Source organism: Myotis lucifugus, unplaced genomic scaffold, assembly GCF_000147115.1.
Source record: "Myotis lucifugus unplaced genomic scaffold, Myoluc2.0 scaffold_150, whole genome shotgun sequence".
In the NCBI taxonomy this organism is placed as follows: domain Eukaryota; kingdom Metazoa; phylum Chordata; class Mammalia; order Chiroptera; family Vespertilionidae; genus Myotis; species Myotis lucifugus.
This window is the reverse complement of record NW_005871198.1, coordinates 2,130,199-2,151,213: the sequence shown is the minus strand read 5'-3', so window position 1 is coordinate 2,151,213 and position 21,015 is coordinate 2,130,199. Positions and strand designations below refer to the sequence as shown.

The 21,015-nt window shown below is 38.9% G+C and overlaps 1 protein-coding gene across 1 annotated transcript; it reads left to right on the top strand.

Annotated features, from left to right (window-relative positions):
- The first annotated feature begins 4,359 nt into the window (after positions 1 to 4,359).
- Positions 4,360 to 15,837, top strand: LOC102428500 (protein LEG1 homolog). The gene is made up of 6 exons (XM_014461094.2): positions 4,360 to 4,660; positions 6,798 to 6,884; positions 9,456 to 9,640; positions 10,802 to 10,902; positions 12,449 to 12,687; positions 15,660 to 15,837. Exons 1-6 carry the CDS (start codon positions 4,360 to 4,362, stop codon positions 15,797 to 15,799), a joined length of 1,053 nt encoding a protein of 350 aa, XP_014316580.1. The 3' UTR covers positions 15,800 to 15,837.
- Positions 15,838 to 21,015: the final 5,178 nt, after the last annotated feature.

The window sequence follows — 21,015 nt, the reverse complement described above, 5'->3', positions numbered from 1 at the left end:
CCTACCTTCAGGGGAAAAATCCCCACCTGGGGAAACACCCTTTCTCGGAAGAGGGTGACCTGGGTTTAAACCACATAGCGTAAAGGGGGAGCAAACATCTTGAGAACGGTTTTCCTAGTACCCCAGTTCCCCTGGAAACATTTGCGGTGCAGATGTTTCTTCCCTGCAGCGTATGTGTCAAGCAGTAAGGATGGACCGGCTTGCGGCAAAGCACTGACCACTGGGGGGGGGGGGGGGGGGGTGGCAGACGCTCAATGCAGGAGCTGCCATGATGCACACTGGCCATTTAAAAATAAACAGCATGACAGACCTGGTGCCAACAAACCAACACTTGGCTTCCCCCAAGTGGGACACAGGCCCTGCCACCACCCCAGAGCAACACCCACCAAATCGCAACCAACGCTGCCAAGACCCCATGGCGCAAAATGCAGCCCACAGCTCAGCCCAGCCCTGAAAAGGTCGCTGTGGATGCCCGTAATGACATCACATAGCAACGCCCAGCTTCCTCTCCCTAGTGACTAGCCTCCTTAGAGTTTCTTCAGCCCAGGAACCCAACTTGCTTTATAGCCAGGTGCAAACATTTTACAGTTTAACCAAATGTTTGTGAAGCATTTTCCCATGCCATCACGTGGGAAGCTTTATCAAATAAAAATAACTGTGTTCTATTTATATTCATATATTTTAAATGTTATAGTTTCAACCTCTAAGCTTGGCAGGACAAGGTTGCTGAATACTTCGTTAGCTTTTCATAATGTAATCAAGGTCTCATATAAACTCATTTATATGAGAAGCCAATATTTTATGACCAATTGATTCCAGTAAAGTCCAAAGTAAAATTTGCACACATATGCAAATGAGCACTAGCCAAAAAGAATGCTGTTTAAAAGTAAATTTTAAGCTTAATACAAAGGAGAAATTTTAAAATCTCTTTCGCTACTATTTATAAAGTAAACTGAAAGTTATTATTCAAGCATTAAATCTCACCATTAATGAGACACCATAAGTAAAAAGTGAGTTACTTTTACTTGAAATGTATGCATTGCAGTATTGGCCAGCATCTGAAAAGCAACCAAGTTTGTTGCTCTGTTTAAAAGAAAGTGAAAGTTTTAAAAAGAAACTCCCTAAATGTGGCTTAGAAATTACTATGGAAGGAAATACAGAGGGAAACGCAATCATAAAACACCAACATCAGCGGCTAAAATCCCAACTTGAAAAACAAAAGGGGGAATAGTGGAGAAATTTCCTGTAAATAAACTACATCAAACCTTAATTACTTTAAATTTTTTCACTTGTAATGCTGATGGCAAGGCACCCATGGAATTACACCGGTGTCAGAATAAGCCAAAGGAAAATGGTCTGGTTAAATAGAAAGATCCGAAGTCTGGTTTATGGAAGGGCCTTGACTCCTTGTTAACATTTGGTCAAGGATATGCTTGTGTATTTCCAGAAAACTTCTCCAAGCCCATGTGGATTCCTGCAAGAAATATTAACTTCAACATGGATCCAAGGGAGGAACTGACCAGATTAATGAAGACCTTGCACCTGGAACCGCACCCTGTACCTGCAGCTGCAGACAATCAACTACTCCAGCCACAGATAGCAGTAGCCCTAAGCAACACACTGAAGATAAGGAATGGGAGGAGAACCTGGGGGATGGTGAAGAAGACGGTCCAGAAAGCTGAGTGAATTTGTGAAGAGACCAAAACCCCAAGAACGCCTGAGAAAAATCTTTCTTGCCATGCCAGCAGCCACCAGTTGTGCAGCAATACTACCAGGGGCAAATGGGGAAGTATATTGGACTTATGTTCCTGACCCTCCATGGGGAAGACCCCTTACTTGGGCTGATCCCCTGCCTAGTGTAGTCACCAATAATACCAAGCACCTTGGTCATCCAGGAGGACCATGGGTGGAATAAGGAAGCATATGGGCAAAGTATAATTACACGGGTGTCGCCACCCAGCTTGCCTTTTGTATGACACAGAATCCAACTACTGCTCCTTTGTGTATAGAATGAAAGAGAGGTTTCTGGCTAGCATGGACACCAAAGGAGGGGGAAGCAAAAGCCCAAATAATCTACTATCACTACTTGCTCCTGGGAGAGGTACAGAAAATGTAACATTACTAAGACAGCCCCCAACTAAGCCATTATGTAAAAAGTCTTATGAATGGCACCCCACCGAGGAAGAAATAAATTGGCAAGACTGGTATAGTGACTACCCCACCAGCAGCAAACTTAATAACAGTTTTTCTTTTGTGGATTGGAACCCCTACGGGTCTGTGTATAGTAACAGTTGCACCCTAAAATGGAAGGGGACCACATCCCATCTATATGTTGAAGCTAATCACTCCATCTCATGGCATGGAGGATGATTTGTTGGATCTCAATTACAACATGATAATTGGCCCCTACAAAATACGCAAATTAGCTGCTGCACTTGCACCTATAAAATAGTATAGTTTTAACTATAGCTTAGATAATTCCATTTGTACCTTTTGAGGAACTCCCAATAAGACAGTATTTGCCACCACCGATGTATTTGGTCCTTTTGTATTCCTCTCAGGCCCCATCCAGATGTGCCTTATTGCAACAAGCTATATGTATGAGGTGTCATGCACAGGTTGCACACTATCCCATTGTACTAATTCTACATACCAAAAAGATTCCCTCATGATTTTAAAACAACCTGCTTTCGCTTGGGTTCCTACTAACCTAACCGAGCCTTGGGAATCTCATCAAACCTACCAACTGTTACATGACCTGGTAAAAATCTTAAAACGACAAAAAAGATTTCTTGGAATGTTAATAGCAGGACTCTTTGCCCTCACAATGTTACTTACTTCTGTGGGAATTGCTGCTTCATGCATGGTACAAACTGTTCAAACTTCTCAGTTTGTACAACAAGTTAAGGAAAATGTAACTAAGATCTTATCTATACAAAAAAGAATTGACAGCCAGTTTGAGATAGAATTATTGGCACCAAAGTCTACAGTCCTGTGGATGGGTCATAAAATCCACAGCTTAGCGCAAAGAATATCCTTGCAGTGTCATTATAACTTTTCCCAGATTTGTGTTACCCCTGTTCCCTATAATAGTACCTTACACCCTTGCGAATCAATAAAAAATCACCTTCTTGGTGCTTGGGGTAAAGGTAACACAACCCTTGATATTTTAGAATTACAACAGCATATTGTACAATTAGCACAGGCAAACTTACAAACTAATTCCTTAGGTGCCTGGCAGCAATTTAAAAAGGACATGAAAGAATTTAATCCCTTTCACTGGATCTCCTTACATTTGCCTCTTAGCATAACCACTATTGCCTATCTCATTCTTGTCTTATATGTTATTTCTAGTCTGCAGATGTGGAATGAAGAGTCTTAAAAGGACTCAAGCCCCTTCAGGCGGCATATGCTTTTCAAGAATTATGAAGAAAACAAAAAGGGGGAGATGTGGAAGCTATCCATTAACACTATCATGAAAGTGCAACAAGGAACTTGGAAGGCTGATGGACCTTGAACTTTAGCAAGGCTAAAGCTATGCATCAATTGTTCTGTCAAGATAATGGTGGCTCAAGCAATTTCCTGACCTAATAGTCTCAAAGTAAATTTCTACTAATATTTACTGACCTTTAAGATAGTCTGTCTGCTACTGGGTTGCCTGCCTAACTGAGGGCAAGATGTGTATTTTAAAATCGAATAAAAGCTAACAGGGCCAGGGCTTTGGGGAGCCTCTCCACTAGAGAAAGGTTTTCGCCTGGCCCCCACGCCTTTTAAATTCATATTTCTTGTCTAGTGCATTCGTTTGTGCATCAGCCCCTTTTTCAGATCCTGAACTTTAGCTGCAAATGGATGCAGCTTCACAGTCACCTTTGTCACTTAACAGTTGATTAGGAACTTTGAGAGCCAAGGACACAAATGCTAGCCAAGGACCAAGCAGTTGGGTTTTTTTAAATGATAGCAGCTGCAGGCCTGCTATGTAAATTCTTTTCTGCAAAGTAAATGACCATATCTTTAAATCTAAATAAATAAGGTAGATATATATGTGACTGGGTGTACTGAAAATAAAAATAAAAATATGATAGCCGTTTTCTAAAAGTGTTTAAAATATTTACTCAATCAAGATTAAAATTTTCAATAGCTTTAAAACAATGTTATGTAAACCACAAACTACCTTATTAGCATTATTTAACAAGTGAGGTATCCTATTTTCATTGGAAAAGCACTCTTATTTACACTATATTGTCCAGAGTGAAAAGAACAGTGTGTCTATATTGGCATGTAAGCCAATGAATACCATGACTTCTTCCTCCATTTGCCAATAAAAGGCCTGCCACAATCTCAACCCCCAGCTTTGGCATAATGGCTTTCCCTTCTCTTTGGGCCTGCTTACTAATTGGCTGCTTTTCTGTTTCATTAGCAGAAGCATACAATCTCTCAGATCTGTATCCTCCCCTATGGAAGGAGAGTCCTGGTCAGTTCAGTGACTACAGGGTGAAAAATGGAAAGTACATTATTAATCCCTGGGCATATCCTGAGAGATTGGGGATGTATAAAATTCTACTGAGCCAGACAGCCAGTTATTTTGAAAAATTTGCACCAGAAAATGAACAAAATATATTATGGGGACTGCCTCTACAGCATGGCTGGCAATATACTACAGGTAAGAATGACTCTTGTTTTCAGTCTAATGATCTACCAATATAACCACATAGTAATTGGGAAATGGGACTCTCTATATGTCATATGGTGTTTTTCGAATGGATTATTTTATTTTCCCTCCTTTCCCCACATAACCACTATTTTTTCCCCTCCTCCTCCTCCTCCTCCTCCTCCATAAGTCCTTCTTTCATGTGTTGCCCATTTTTAGTAGAAACTGCAATAGGCATACAGTGTAGTTGCCAAACACAAAAAGACTTCATTTCTAATCTATTGAGCATTCTGAAAGTATTTACTGAACTTCTACTAGGTGCCAGACTCCATTCTAAACAGTGAGATGAGCTTTAAAAACAAAGGTTGTATCAAATTAATTTGAATTCCTTAGAGTTCTAATTATGTTACTTTGGGGATGATGGCAAATAGTGGCACCTTGTGCATAAGAGATGTTTTTCTGCAAATTATTCCATTTGAAAATAAAGTACATTCAGTGTTCAGTTAGAAGATATGTTTGTGTGAAAGATTCATAAATTAAAGAATATTTTTGTTTTGGCTGACAGAAGAGCTCATGAGAAACAGTGGTGCTTCTTGCCCACTCCATACTGATAACACTACCAGTAAGGAAATTAGTTCAGTTCTTATGGGGAAAAAATATAGGGAGATAATAGTTTATCTGTGGCATGCGAGTCACATGCAGGAGCTACTGAGGTTGGCAAGCCACCCATCTTAGTCAAGGTATATCTTGAGACTCAAATCTACTTCTATTTATCTGGCTTTCCCTTAGCATCAAAAAGACCATGGTCCAGGAGAAATCGTGAACATAGAGTTCACTATGGGAGGCGTGCCAGTCTCAGGGGACTGCAAGCCCGTAGTAGCAGGAGGCTGCATGGGCTGGTAGATGAATGCCTTTCTTGCTCTTGCATCACATTCACACATTAGGACCAAGCCTGACTAAACTCACCTAGTGACAAGCTTATATGTGCCCAGCATTTTCTAAGAGCGAAGTGGAATGTGCGTGTGGAAATAATATTTGAGACACCTTCCATGCCATCAAAGACATTACAACACCATTGGAACAGGAAATATAGCAAAAATTAAACAGAGAACAAATACATAATAACTTCTGTATAAAAGCTAAAAGTGCAAACCTGGAAAGAGAGTGGAGTCAGTAGTAATAATTAGTAATGTTATTATTCCCATTTTATAACTAAGGCATAAGTGGGAAGTTATTTAGCAAAGATGAACTGAATAAATGACAGCAGGGATTTGGTTTGCCTGTAGGTCTCTTTTAATCTGTGTGCCTATTACCACCCTCATTTTGAAGGGAAGAAGAGAAGGAACTAGAAGAGAGAATAATTACAAAAGTAAATAATATTCAAGACAGGTAATTCAAGAGTACAAAATTGTAGTAATAAAAAAAAATCGGTTCAGAGAAGAGAAATGAAGGATAAAGAGTGATAGGAAGAAGAATACTAGTCATCAGAAGATACATGTTTAAACAGTCAGATGGCTGCCAGTTGGGAGGGTGTTTGGGGGGTCGGTATAGGGAGTGAAGGGATTAAGAAATACAAATTGGCCCTGGCCGGTGGTGCTCAGTGGTTAGAATATTAGCCCAAACATCAAAGGGTCTCAGGTTAGGTTGATGGTCAGGGGCATGTACCTGGGTTGCAGGTTCAATCTCTGGCCTAGGTTGGGGCACGTGCAGGAGGCAACCTATCAATGTGTCTCTCTCTCTCTCCCCACCTTCCTTTTACTCTAAAAAAATATTGATGGAAAAATATCCTTGGGTGAGGATTAACAACAAAAAAAGAAGTACAAATGGGCAGTTATAAAATAGTCACTGGGAAGTGAAGTACAGCATAGGGAATATGTAGTCAGTAATGTTGTAATAACTATATACAGTGTCAGCTGGATACTAGACTTATAGGGGGGATCACTTCTTAAGTTATATAAATGTATAACCACTATATTATACACCGGAAGCTAATATACTACTAGCAACTGTAATTGAAAAACAAAAATAATTAATTAAAAAGATAAATGTGTATCTTTACCAAAAAAAAAAAGCTCACCTAATTCAGTGACAATTATAAACAGTTTCAAAATGTGCCTAATAAATAATTTGTGTATCTCCTCTCTGCTAGGCAGATTAGCGGATCCCAGCCAGAGGACAGACTGTGGCTATGATTCTGGAGATCGTTTGTGCATCTCTGAGGACAGTTGGTGGGCTGGTAAGTTCATTTAAATAGCAAAATAGGTAATAGTCCCCCCCCCTCCTCCCCCCCCCCCCGAAAAAAAAACCCACAAAAACAACAACCCCGTATTCAACATAACATTCTAGGGACAGAGACACAACAAAAATATTACTATTTCTTTGTTAAAATAAATCTTCATCATGTATCCTGTGGCCTGTATGCCACATTCTAGGATGTAACAGCCACAAGTTATGATTCCTTAGGACATATTCTGCTTTTCACAGAAGGACTGGAACAAGGAACTTCAAGGGACGATGGCCTGACAGACCAGCACTGGCAGTTAGGTGGGAGGTCCTGCTAGTGACAGGGAAATGGGAGGACAAGAAAATGATCCCTTTTCTTATTTTGCTCAGAGCAAGTGTGTAGCTTTTAAATCCGTAAATAGAGATTCACCTACCACAAATCATTTTATCAAGCAGGAATCTAAGGCTTTAGTCAGATACTGAATACAAAAATAATCAGAAGGCATTTTCTAATTCTTCAGTGTTATTCTGTGTTTTGCAATTAGTTTATACACAATTAGTTTGCACACAATTTCTTAAAGATATTTCTCAATAATTAGAAACAAGATCTCACTAAAGTTCACTTTTCTGGAGTGACACACATCATATCAACCTTTACATATTTTTTCAAAAATGACATGGATTGGTTCTTCTCAAAGACCCACATAGAATCAAGGCCACAGGTCTAGAATCAAGTCCCTGCCCCAGCCTGCCTTCCTGTCCTCTCACCTTCCTACCCCCTCATCCGCGCCAACCAATACATGGCTTTTATTGCATCTTTAAAATATCACATTAAGTCTGAGGAATCATCCGAATCTTGCTATTGCTGTAGCTGGAATACTAAGATCTTGTTCATCAGCCTGCTGAACTGGTCCTTTTTCAGAAACATAGACACTATCCAACATATTTCTGATATCCTTGTTTTTAACTGTTGTGGCTTGCTGAATCAAAGCAGCTGAATTTGATTAAAGTTCAATGTTGTTTCCTTGAAGAATTAACTCATCTTTCTGGGCTTGAGATACTGAAAAAGACACTCCTGGCCTCATCTGAACCCTGCAAATGTCCTTTTCACCCAAGAAGTTTCTGATTTCAACAAGGGAACTAGTATGAATTAATGGTGTTCATGGGGGAAGTGAGCATACACAGACCTCGCCTTGTAACGGAAGCCCAGCGACACACCCTTGATCATGTTCTGTACATGGCCGCAGCCTGTTGCTTTCTATTTCCACACCGCTTGTCAACCCGGAGCCGCTTCTTTTTCTTTCCAAGGAGACTGAGTTCTATCTACAGTGATGTGTTTGAAGTGCCTCTGGGGCCTTTATAAAAATAACTGTGCTTTCTTTCAGGGTGATGTCGACAGTTTTCGGAATGCTGACAGTCTGATTACTGACAATGGTCTTCATCCTCTCAGTAGATGTGGCAAAAGAGCTAGATCAAGTTTTTTTTTTTTTTTTTTTTTCAGATTTACTTAGTACAGTGGGGCCTTGACTTACGAGTGTCCCCACTAACGAGTTTTGGTCTCTCGGCTGATTTTTTTGCATTGAGTTGATAGAGTAATTTGAGTTAAGGAGCTCCTTAACGAGCTCGGTCTCAGAATGAATTAAACTCGTAAGTCAAGGCCCCACTGTAGTTTGAAGTATCAGCCTGCTATAGTGGGTGTGGGACTGCATTCACAAATGGATATGTATGATGAAAAATTTTCTGCATCACCAGTGGGAATCAGTATAGGCTTTACAGCCAACTATATTATAATATCTAAATCTGCTGAAGTAGGTTATATGCAGAGAGAAAAACAACTTAATTCATTGTTAATTTAGTTATCCAAAGATCTATTGTCAACACTTAATCCAACATTTAAAAAATATATATATTTTATTGATTTTGTACAGAGAGAAAGGGAGAGGGATAGAGAGTTAGAAACATCGATCAGCTGCCTCCTGCACACTCCCTACTGGGTATGTGCCCGCAACCAAGGTACATGCCCTTGACCGGAATCAAACCTGGGACCCTTCAGTCCGCAGGCCTGTGCTCTATTTACTGAGCCAAACCGGTTAGGTCCAACATTTTTACTTTAAAGACCTAATGTAATGTAAGGACTTTGTAATGTCATGATTGCTCATTGAACTTGCTTAAACAAAATATCAATACTATAACCACATTAAAATATTTTAGAAAAAAGTCACATTTCGTGGCAAAACCTCAGTTAAAAGTATTGTATTATTCTGTGCACAAGTAGATACCTATCTTCCTTATATACTTACTGCTTTGAAAAGAAAATATTACCGAATCCATTAAAATGATGTTTTGTTTTAAAACATTATAGTCAACTACTTTAACTTATATTTATGATTGTAGAGATATTAACAGAAGCATATTAAAGTTAGATATATAATTCCTACTGAGAATTTCAATTTTTTTTCAATGACTGTTTTAATATATTGCTGGATCTGTGAGTTTTTGCTTAATGGTTTACAGATTTACTTAAAAATATCCTTGATCACATTTGTTAGTGCTTGTGGTGATAATAGGTATTTTGCTCTTACAGACATGAATTACTTTCTCTCCGCATTGCCCTTCCTTGCTGCGGTTGGCTCTGACATAATGGGGATATCATCAGACCAAGTCATACTTTTGCCACCACCCAAGGATCAAACAAAGTTTTGTCTTAATGTTTCTACTTGTCAGTCATCCTTCCCTAAGACAATGAGAAAGTGGAATGTCTTCTACCAGGTTCCATTTTATATTTGTAATTTATTCTCCTAAGAGGTGGTAAAATAAGGTCTTTTTTTTTTTGGTAAAATGCTTTGAATTAGGTTTTTGTGTGCATTATACAATATTTTCCTCAGTATTACAATGTAAATTTTTATGCAAGTTATATTAATATTATTACACTGCAGCAGGACATTACATGCCATTAACATCCTCTGACTCAATAAAGCATTAACATGAAATTTATCCACTCATCTCACCCTAAAAAAATTATATGTAAATGTGAGAGCACCCAGGATATAACACTGAATGAAATTATTCTGGTTAATTGAACCTTTAAATCACACATGGGATAACTCTTGAGAGAAATATGATTATAGAGTTGTTTTTAGAGCAGGCAACTTATTTATTTATTTTATTATTTTTTAAAAATATATTTTATTGATTTTTTACAGAGAGGAAGGGAGAGAGATAGAGAGTTAGAAACATCGATGAGAGAGAAACATCAATCAGCTGCCTCCTGCACATCTCCCACTGGGGATGTGCCCGCAACCCAGGTACATGCCCTTGACCGGAACCGAACCTGGGACCCTTCAGTCCGCAGCCCGACGCTCTATCCACCGAGCCAAACCAGTTTCGGCAGCAGTCAACTTATTTAAACTGCATTAATAAATGACCACATGTAGGTAGAACTAACAGTTATGGGGCAATTAAAAGAAAATATTCAATGAGCAATATAAAATACATTGGTGAAGCATAGACATGGACCAAGATCAGTGCTGAAAACAGAGATTTCTTAGCGATACAGTTTTAGTTTGTTATTTTAGATCAGTTTAAATTAAATATTATAATAATATTTTCCTTTTCTTAATCTTAAACTTTTGTTATAATTTCAAGTATGGTAGCAGAGAAAAAATGATAAAAATAAAGTATTGATTGCTGGGAAAATATTTGTACTTCATTTCTTATAAATGCATTCAATATTACTACAAATAATAGGTAATTACTATAGTCTTTCCAGAGTGTTAGTCACTGATGGCTTACACAAACTAGTTCTTAGAAACAAAATTCTCCTTGGATGTAGACTATTGTTAAATTGTAAATTTAAACAAGATGAAATTGTAGGGAAATAAATTGTTATATTTTTCTCAAATATGAATTAATTTCTCCTCTTTACTATAGCATTTGCAGTTACCTTCTAGTAGCTTTGAGGACTTATTGAAGTACTTATGGGCTGCACATGTATCAGCTTTGGAAGATGCTTACAAAATATTTGAAGATAGGTAAGATTGGATCCCAAATAATTTTTATTTAATATGGCAAATAATTTGGGGGTTTATTTATGTTTTTATATTCTTCTTCTAACATAACTGTCAATCTTCCTATTAAATAACATATCTAATAATCGGGGTATTGAATGATGAGGTGTTTATATTTTAGTATGGTCAGGCTCAAAAAGTGAAGAAAGGACACAAATTTGAGAAGAAATATCTCATACCAAAAAACCAACACATAGAACTTACAACCAATTTCTCTCTATTTAAGAAAAAGACATTTTATTCGTTATTTTGATTGCAGACATATAATATGACTAGAGGCCCAGTGCATAAAATTTGTATACGGGTAGGGTCCCTAAGCCTGGCCAGCGATCAGGGCTGATCAGGGCCTTCAGGCTGCTGGCAGGGGCCTTCCTTCATTCCACGCTGCCCCCTGGTGGTCAGCGCATATCATAGCAAGCGATCGAACTCCCAGTCTCCCCGTTGAACTCCTGAGGGGACAATTTGCATATTAGGCTTTTATATATATAGATAGGGGCATACTTGGGTGAAAAACCAGTATCAGGGTTAGCACACTTGAAAGAAAATGTAGCACAGCAGGGAGCAGACAGCATTTCAAGAAGAATGAGTCTGTTAAAAAATTGCAAGTTGTTCAGCATGCTTAGATGGCTGTTGAGAATAGGAACCACGAATTATAGAGTTATAAAATAATTTCTACACCCTTAACCTCACCACTGTGATAATTGTCCCCCAAATATATGAGAGTTTGGTTTCCCAGAAGACTGTATCCTGTAGGAAAAGCCCATGTATTTAGAAAATTGGACAAGAAAAGCACACATGTATTTCCCTGGGATGCTCAGTATTTCGGGGGTCTCCTAACTTCTGGAAATCAATAGTGACAAAGGATGGATGAATCTAGCAAAAACACTGCCTTCGAATCTTTGATTTTTATCTGCCCATTTCTAAAGAGTATTACTTAGTAATTGTCTAATATTTAGTTATCATATAATATGCAAAGATAAGGTATCTTTTTAAAAGTGATAAAACTCAAAATAAAATATAAAAACCTAATTGGATGCCCCTTTACAAATTTAAAATTTTAACTACCTATATTTGTATTTTCAAAGGTAAGTACTCAGGCCCTAGCTGGTTTGGCTCAGCAGATAGAGGGTAGTCTCATGGACTGAAGGGTCCTGGATTTGATTCCAGTCAAAGGCATGTAACTCGGTTGTAAGCTCAATCCCGTATGTGGGAGGCAATCAATCAATGTGTCTCTCTCATATCGATGTTTCTCTCTGTTTCTCCCCGTCCCTTCCACTCTCTAAAAAGCAATGGAAAAAATATCCTTCAGTGAGGGTTAAAAAAACACACCATACAATAAAAAACAACAACAAAAAACACCCACAAAGGTAGGAACTCAGGCCATCACATTCTAAAATTAAGATCTACATTCTTCGTTTGTTGACAGAAGTTGAATTTTTTCTAGAAAACACTGAGTCTGAAATTCTTAGTGGACTAATTATAATTATACATGTGCCCACTTGTCTTTTAGGTTGCAAGACTATTCTAAACCAGAAGCAGATTTTGGAAAAAGTTGGTATGTGGATGTGGGATATATAGCTACAGCCAAGTTTCCTACAACCTTGATTAGAACACATGAATTCCAGAAGTGTCTGCCACCACGAATGCTTGTCAGTGGGGACAGAGCCCCCTACATCAGTGACTTTACTAAACTTCAGAACATAGTCCTGCTTGGTTTAAATATTCTTCATGAAGTGGATAACGCTACAGGTAAGGGCCTCATTAAAAATACCTTAAACAAGCCCTTGCTGGTTTGGCTCAGTGGATAGAGTGTAGGCCTGTGGACTGAAGGGTCCTGGGTTCAATTTCGGTCAAGGGCATATGCCCAGGTTGCGGCCTTGATTCCCGGTAGGGGGCGTGCAGGAGGCAGTTGATCAATGATTCTCTCTCATTATTGATGTTTCTATCTCGCTCTCCCTCTCCTTTCCTCTCTGAAATCAATAAAAATAGCCCTAACTGGTTTGGCTCAGTGGATAGAGCATCGACCTGCAGACTGAAAGGTCTCAGGTTCGATTCCGGTCAAGGGCATGTACCTTGGTTGCGGGCACATCCCCAGTAAGAGGTGTGCAGGAGGCAGCTGATCGATGTTTCTCTCTCATCAATGTTTCCAACTCTCTATCTCTCTCCCTTCCTCTCTGTAAAAAATCAATAAAATATATTTTAAAAAATTAATAAAAATAAAGGCCCGGTGCATGAAATTAGTGCACAGGTAGGGTCCCTAGACCTGGCCAGCAATCAGGGCTAATCAGGGCCTTCTGGCTGCTGGCCGGGGCTTTCCTTCACTCTGCGCCGCCCCCTGGTGGTCAGCACATGTCATAGTGAGTGATTGAGCTCCCTGTCTCCCTGTTGAACTCTTGAGGAGACAATTTGCATATTAGGCTTTTATACATATAGATACTTTCAAAGAAAATCATGCTTTCCTATGGGTATCCATGTTACACATTTTAAAAATATATATATTTTTATTGATTTCAGAGAGGAAGGGAGAGGGAGAGAGAGATAGAAACATGAATGATGAGACAGAATCATCGATCGGTTGCCTCCTACACACCTCTCACTAGGGATTGAGCCTGAAACCTGGGCATATGCCCTTGACTGGAATCGAACTCAGGACCCTTCAGTCCACAGGCTGAAGCTCTATCTACTGAGCCAAACCAACAAGGGCTTCATGTTACACATTTTGATCTTTCCACTCATGATCTGTCCTTATTGACCATGAAGCCACCAGACTATCTCAAGCCCATGTTTTTAAATCTATAACCCATATTCTGTCTTTCTTTCCTTATACATGGCTCTTCAATTTAGAATGAAATAAAGGACATCAAAATAAATCCTGCTATGATTAATGGACTTATGTAAGCTCCCACCATCCAGTCTTACTAATCATGGATGAAGCACTCTGCTCCATTTCCTCAACTGTAGGATTTCTGAGTAGAGTGAATTGATAATTGTCTGTTTGAATAACCATAGTATCCCAAATTTCCAGATATGCTCTTATGCAGTGAACCAAGCTTAAAACAATTAAAAAAATTGATATTTTTAAAACAAACAAAACAAAATAAAAAATCTGAAAGATATAAAAACACAAATACGTTAAATATATGATTTGAAATCTTATTTGCATTACTTAGAGTAACAAATACACCCAAATATTTTAGGGGCTTTACGTAATTGGAGTTTTTTGCTCCAGTAATGGTGCCATATTTCACTGATAAAAAAACCAGGGGCTTCATAAGTTTAAGTAATTCCCCAGATGGTGAATGACCCAGTAAGTTTGCATCCTGGCAGTATTATTTTAAAGCCTGTGCTTTTTCTCCTTAACAAATCATCCTGCATACAGAAATCCATGCTCCAGGATAGTTTGGAATGTGGTATTAACACTTTGCTCTTGTTGGATGTATCAAGGCGAGACTTGATAACTCAGTGTTACCAAATCTAAAAATTTCAAACTAGCTTAACTTCTTCACTAGTCTAGATACAGAGAAGAGAAAAAGTGCTTTCTCAGGTCTTAGGACATTAATAGATTAGCCAACTGAGAAACATGAAACCAAATGCTCTCACCCACCAATCAAGTAATATGCTACAACTACATGGAGAAGAGTAAAGGATGTTTATGAAAATTAAATGGACATTAAGCATTACCCTCCCATCCCCAGAGTCTAGGAAGATACTTTCAAACTGCTGCCTTTTGTACATTAACAGATCTAACCTGAAATATGTTTTAGTTTTAATCATCATTTTAAAAACTCTATTTTACTACTTTCTTAAAACACATTTTAATTGCTATACCTTTTACTTATTTTTAAAAGTACATCTAAGTATATGTATATTCAATGTTTAAAAGTCTAAGTGTATAAGCACATGAAATGAAAATAAAAATCTTCATCATCTCTCCTCAATCACATCTCTTAGTCTTTCACCTATTTTAAAAAATAGTTTTTGGTGCAAATTTCTAGGATTTTTTTAAATAAATCAAACAGTGCAAATAAATGAATAAATAAAACCTGTGCAGTTTGTACAAATGAAATCACACTCACTGCTCTGCACTATACTTTTTCAACTGAAAATTTTTCTTGGAGCTTTTCCTGTATCAGAAGGTGTTAATCCAACTATTTTCTTTAGAGGATATGTAGTGTTTTATTTAAAAAATTATACCTGTAGAGATTATTTTATGTTATAAGCTATTGGCAATATAACAACAAAGGCATTTTATACATACTTTTTGGGCACAATTTATTATCTTACCAATACATTTTTAGAAAGGAAATGAATTAAAATCAATGGGCCATATATTGCCAACTGGTACTCAAAAAAGTTTTCAGGACTTTACATTTTTGTCATAAAACTATGAATTAAGGTTCTTCTTTTTCTCCAACCCACTACCAAATAACAATTTCTATAATTTGTGTTAGTTTATTATGTAGAAAAAGTTGCTTAACTATTATATGAATTTATAGTCTTTGAATGTGTTCATGCACTTTATCCAGTTTTCTATGGAGTTGCTTAATTTTTCTTATTGATTTTTATAAGAAGAGCTGGTCAGTTAATTTTAAAAACATGTGTAAAATTATCATGTAATGAACATATAATATTTGTATGTAAAACACATATAATTTTATTTAAAATAAACATTTCAATAATTGGGCTTAAACTTACATGTAAAAATTTTATATCTTTGCCAGGGTCATCCTCTTTGACTGTATGGAAAATTTTAATGAAGACAGAAGGTGCAAGAAAACTAGTTCTAGAGCTTTCAGAAAAAGTTCTTGAAATCTTTAATCAAAAATTTCTGGAGCCGGAACCGGTTTGGCTCAGTGGATAGAGCGTCGGCCTGCGGACTGAAAGGTCCCAGGTTCGATTCCGGTCGAGGGCATGTACCTGGGTTGCAGGCACATCCCCAGTAGGAGATGTGCAGGAGGCAGCTGATCGATGTTTCTCTCTCATCGATGTTTCTAACTCTCTATCTCTCTCCCTTCCTCTCTGTAAAAAATCAATAAAATATATTAAAAAAAAATTTCTGGAAATAATGAATCAACAATAAAAGTTTCTAATTTTTTGGGCAATAGAAATTTCAAAATTTAACACGATCATAACCAGAATAGTTTTCTTGATTCTGTTGTTTTTTATTTATGCTGATTTGTTAGAATTTTGTCCAGGCATACCTAATTTTATTTTATTTTATTTTCTTAGAGTTAGTATATAAAAGAAGGAGGCTTTGTGAGGCTCCTACGGTTTCTGGTGGGAGTTATTATTATTATTATTTTTTATTGTCTAAAGTTTTCCATATGTCTTCTTTTACCCCAATTGACCCTCCCCCCCCAAGCCATTCCTACCCCAGGCAAGCCCCCACTGCCCCAGTGTCTGTGTCCATTGGTTATGCTAATACATGCATACCTAATTTTAAATTCAAATTAATGTTATGATTATTTTGTTTAATTAATAATTCTTAATTTTTAATCCATCAATATATAATGTTTAGCCTTTAAAGAAGATTGTATTAAACTATTATAAATCACTGAGAAATTAATAAACAGACATTAAACTCACATGGCTCTTTTGTTATTAACATATGTAACCTAATTTTATGAAATTTAGGTTAATATCTTGCTGATTTATAACCAAAATTCAGAACATTTGAAAAATCCTATCTATTAAAATTTTAAAACTCATAAAACTTAACTGGCCAGTAGAATACCTAAGTTGTCATTTTTGTGTGTGCATTTTTACTGATCATAAGTTTATAGCAATTGTATACTAAGTTTCCTCTCCATGGTCCACATGTGATAATGAATGTTCAAGGAGAGAATGCACTGGCGGGAAGTGGTGACATCCAAAGCTGACATGAAGCTTTCATATGAGGATTTCCCAGGGCTTTGTCAGACTAATTCTACCTGTTATGCCCAGATTTCAGGATCCCCAAAAGACCACCAGGGAGCCAGCCGAGTCCGATGCAAAAAGCAAAAGAGTCTTTATTCGAGCTAGCTCGAGCTCCCCATCTACCACACTCGCCGATGCAGCGGCAGGAGGCAGAGAGAGAGAGCTTTGTGTGGAGCGGGGTTTTATAGGGGGGGTTGGAGTAAGGGGAGGAGAGAGGACTGTGGGCCCTGCCGATTGGCCAGGCGTGAGTCAGGGTCTTGTTACACAGGATGTAGTTGTGTCTATGGCGCGCACTTCCCTTGATTATCATTGGTTAGTTTAAAGAAATCCTAGGTGTGGCTAGCAGAGGCTTGGGCTTCCGGGAAGAAGCTCCTCGCTGAGCACATGGCTAATGGCTGCTGCCCAAAAATGGAGGATCCGGGGCAAGATGGAGGGCGTAGTCCTCGCCCTTTCACTACCCACTAACTGTTAAAAATTAGATAAATTGGTTTGAATAATATGGTCACTGGAATAGGAAAGGCATAGTTTAAATCCCAGCTCTATTGCTTCCCCATGTGAACTTGGGCAATTTTTGTAGTCCCCTATACACCTCAGTTATTGTTAAAATGAAGATTATCATTTAAATAAAATAAAAACATACTTATCAAGTGGCTTAGTAAAATACTTAGTAAAATCAAAACATACTTATCAAGTGGCTGAGACTCTTCCCAATGAATAGGATGCATTTACAAAAGTCAGCAGTTGTTACAATAATTATGCTGAGAGATGGATAACACATGTTGTATTGTTGGGGCAGTAAAAACATCTTTGATGAGCCAAGACCATGAACATGTTTTTAATTAATCCAAAAACACATGAAAGATTTTCTGTTAGCTGTATATAACACGGGCAGTGGGGTAAACAGCCTCCCCAAACGATCTGAAATAATTACACATATATAACATGTCTATACAAAACCAAATTCTTAAACTACTTGAAGACAGATGATGCTAAATTGGCAAAACCGCTCTCAGTAAAAAGAGAAAAATCAACAAATATCAGTGCCCCCGTAATACAGATTTTGATCCCATTCTGATATCAGGAAGGGGAAAAATCCACCCCCCCCCCATCTTAGTTCTTACAGCTGGACTGGTAATTAAATAATAAAATTGACACAAGACTAGATTCACAGGAGGGGAAAAAGTCAATTTAATCTGTGTGCACAGAAGAATCACAATGTGAAATGATACTCAGGTCATAAAACAAGGCTCAAAAAAATGGTCAAACTAGGTACCCTTTTTATACTTTTTAGACAAAGAAACAATACATTTGTGAGAAATTGACAGGACAAAGAAGTTAGGCAGCAAATTAGTGAAGGTGTTACAAGGTTTATTTATACAGGCTTTTTAACTCTGGATTTTATAACTTGAGAAAAGGTCATCTCTCAGCCCTTAGGAGCAGGGAGAGCACCTATCACAGGGAGATTTATTTCCTGAATTTAGAGAGACAGAGGAGAGTCAGAGCACTGCTCCCACTCCTGCACATCCCAAATCATTTTAGTTTGAAATAATTAGTATGCTGTTGTGAAATATCTTTGGGAGTTGTCCCTGGGCCCCAAAACTGGAAAGCAAAAGTCAACCAAGAAAACCTGTCAGGTAGACTGAGGAGGGTGGACACTAGCAGAAAAATTATCATGAAGCAAAAGAAAACTGTAAGCCTTCACTCTAAACAGAGTTAAGTATTCTCAAACAAGACTTTGAGAATATAAAACCCAACTGGAATTAAATATTAAAAAATGAAGAATAGAGATGAATTGAAAAAAAATGTAAAACTGAAAAAAAACTTAATAAAAATCAAGAAAGAAACAGATTAAAAAACCCCCAAAAAATAGTTAATAAAACTGAAGAAATAAATAGATGAAAAACACAAAATCATCTCAGAAATGAAAAGCTGAGTTGCCTAAGGGAGGGCAAACTCAAATGAAATTTTTAAAGTTTGATTAACATAACCATGAGTAGATAACAGCTCAGATAGATCTGAAGAATGGTATAGAAAGTTCATACCTAGACCAAATACATATGAAAGCATAGTACATGACAAATATGGAATCCCATGTCACTAGAATAGAGAGTGACTTGTTAATAAATGCTGCAGGGAAAAGGTAAAATAAGAAAAATTAAGTAGCCAGTTGGAAAAAGATTAAAAAAAAAGTTAATTTCTCATACACCACGCAAAACAAACTCTGACTGAATTAGCAATCTACACTAATAAAAGAGAAAGATGCAAATTGACCGTACCTTTGCAATGCCCACCAGCCAATCAGAAGTGAGTATGCAAATTAACCCAACAAAGATGGCAGGTTAATTTGCATATGCAGGTGCCGAGTGGCGGGGGGGGGGGCGAGACACTTGCATTGTTGCCATGGCGACGATGCAGGCGTTCCACACTGCCCCAGCTGCTCTGGGCCTCTGGGCAGCATGGGAAGGCTGCAAGGTGGCTCCAGCAGGAGCAAAGGCGGTGCCGGCAGCCAGGGGAAGGAAGGCCCATTCTTGCACAAATCTTTGTGCATTGGGCCTCTAGTCTATAATAATAAAAGCATAATATGCTAATTAGACTGGACGACCTTCTGGACTACCTTTGGGATGAAGCTGGGGCTGTGAGGGCCAAGCCCCTTGCACAAATTTCGTGCATTGGGCCTCTAGTCTAGATATAAAGAAATGAAGCCATAGATATGCAAGAGGAAAAATTGGGTGAAAAACCTATTAAACTTTGGTGGAGGCATAGGCTTTTTAACTTTATTGTCTGAATGCAATGAAAAAGAAATGATTTGTCAACCTAACAATTGAAAATGTTTGCATGACAAAACCAGCAAAATGAAGTTAAAATGCAACTTACATAGAAGAAAAGATTCCTAACATATATTATTGACAAAGAGCAAATAGTATATATTTTTTATTTTATTTAAAACGAGAGGCCTGGTGCACAAAAAATTGTGCACTCGGGGGGCTCCCTCAGCCCGGACTGTGCCCTCTCGCAGTCTGGGACTCCTTGGGGGATGACCACCTGCTGGCTTAGGCCCGCTTCCTGGGGAATTGGGCCTAAGCTGGCAGTCAGACATCCCTCTGGCAGCCCGGGAATTCTCAGGGGATATCTACTTGCCAGCGGGAAGCAGGCCTAAGCTGCAGTTGGACATCCTTAGCGCTGCTGAGAAGGCGGGAGAGGCTCCCACCACCACCGCTGTACTGGCAGCCGTCAGCCAGGCTTGTGGCTGAGCAGAGTTCCCCCTGTGGGAGAACACTGACCACCAGGGGGCAGCTCCTGCATTGAGCATCTGCCCCCTGGTGGTCAGTGTGTGTCATAGTGACCAGTCATTCCCAGTCGTTCTGTTGTTAGGGTCAATTTGCATATTACCCCTTTTATTATATAGGATAGAGGCCTGGTGCATGGGTGGGGGCAGGCTGGTTTGCCCTGAAGGGTGTCCCGGATCAGGGTGGGGGTCCCGCTGGGGTGCCTGGCCAGCCTGGGTGAGGGGCTGAGGGTTGTTTTCAGGCTGGCCACAGCCCCTTCAGGGTGGAGGTCCCCCCTGGGGTGTCTGGCCAGCCTGGGTGAAGGGCTGATGGCTGCTTGCAAGCTTGCCAAGCCCCCCAGCGGGGACCCTCACCCCATGAGGGTGTGGCCATCCTGGGTGAGGGGCTGATGGCTGTTTTCAGGCTGGCCACGGCCCCCAGCCACCCAAGCTTCCAGTGGAGGCAGGCTGGAAGCAGGTATCTGGGATTTATTTATCTTCTATAATTGAAACTTTGTTGCCTTGAGTGGAGGCCACAGCCGGCCAGGGCAGGCAGGAAGCTTGGCTTCCTCTATCGCTGGGGCAACCAAGCCTCCTGCTTGCTCCAGCTCCGTGGCTGCTGGCCGCCAGCTTGGTTGGGTTTATTTGCATATAGTCGCTCTGATTGGCTGGTGGGCGTGGCTTGGGGCATAGCGGAGGTGCGGTCAATTTGCATGTTTCTCTTTTATTAGATTAGATTCACAAAAGTGAATTGGCTGTATTAAGCACAGTAAAAGAAGTGGCATTTCATAGACACTCTGAATACTGTGACCTTTTGAGAAATGGAAAATGTGTGTGTAAAAAAGCCATAATTTGAACAAAATGAGCAAAAAATGGAAATGTGTAAGAAAGTCATA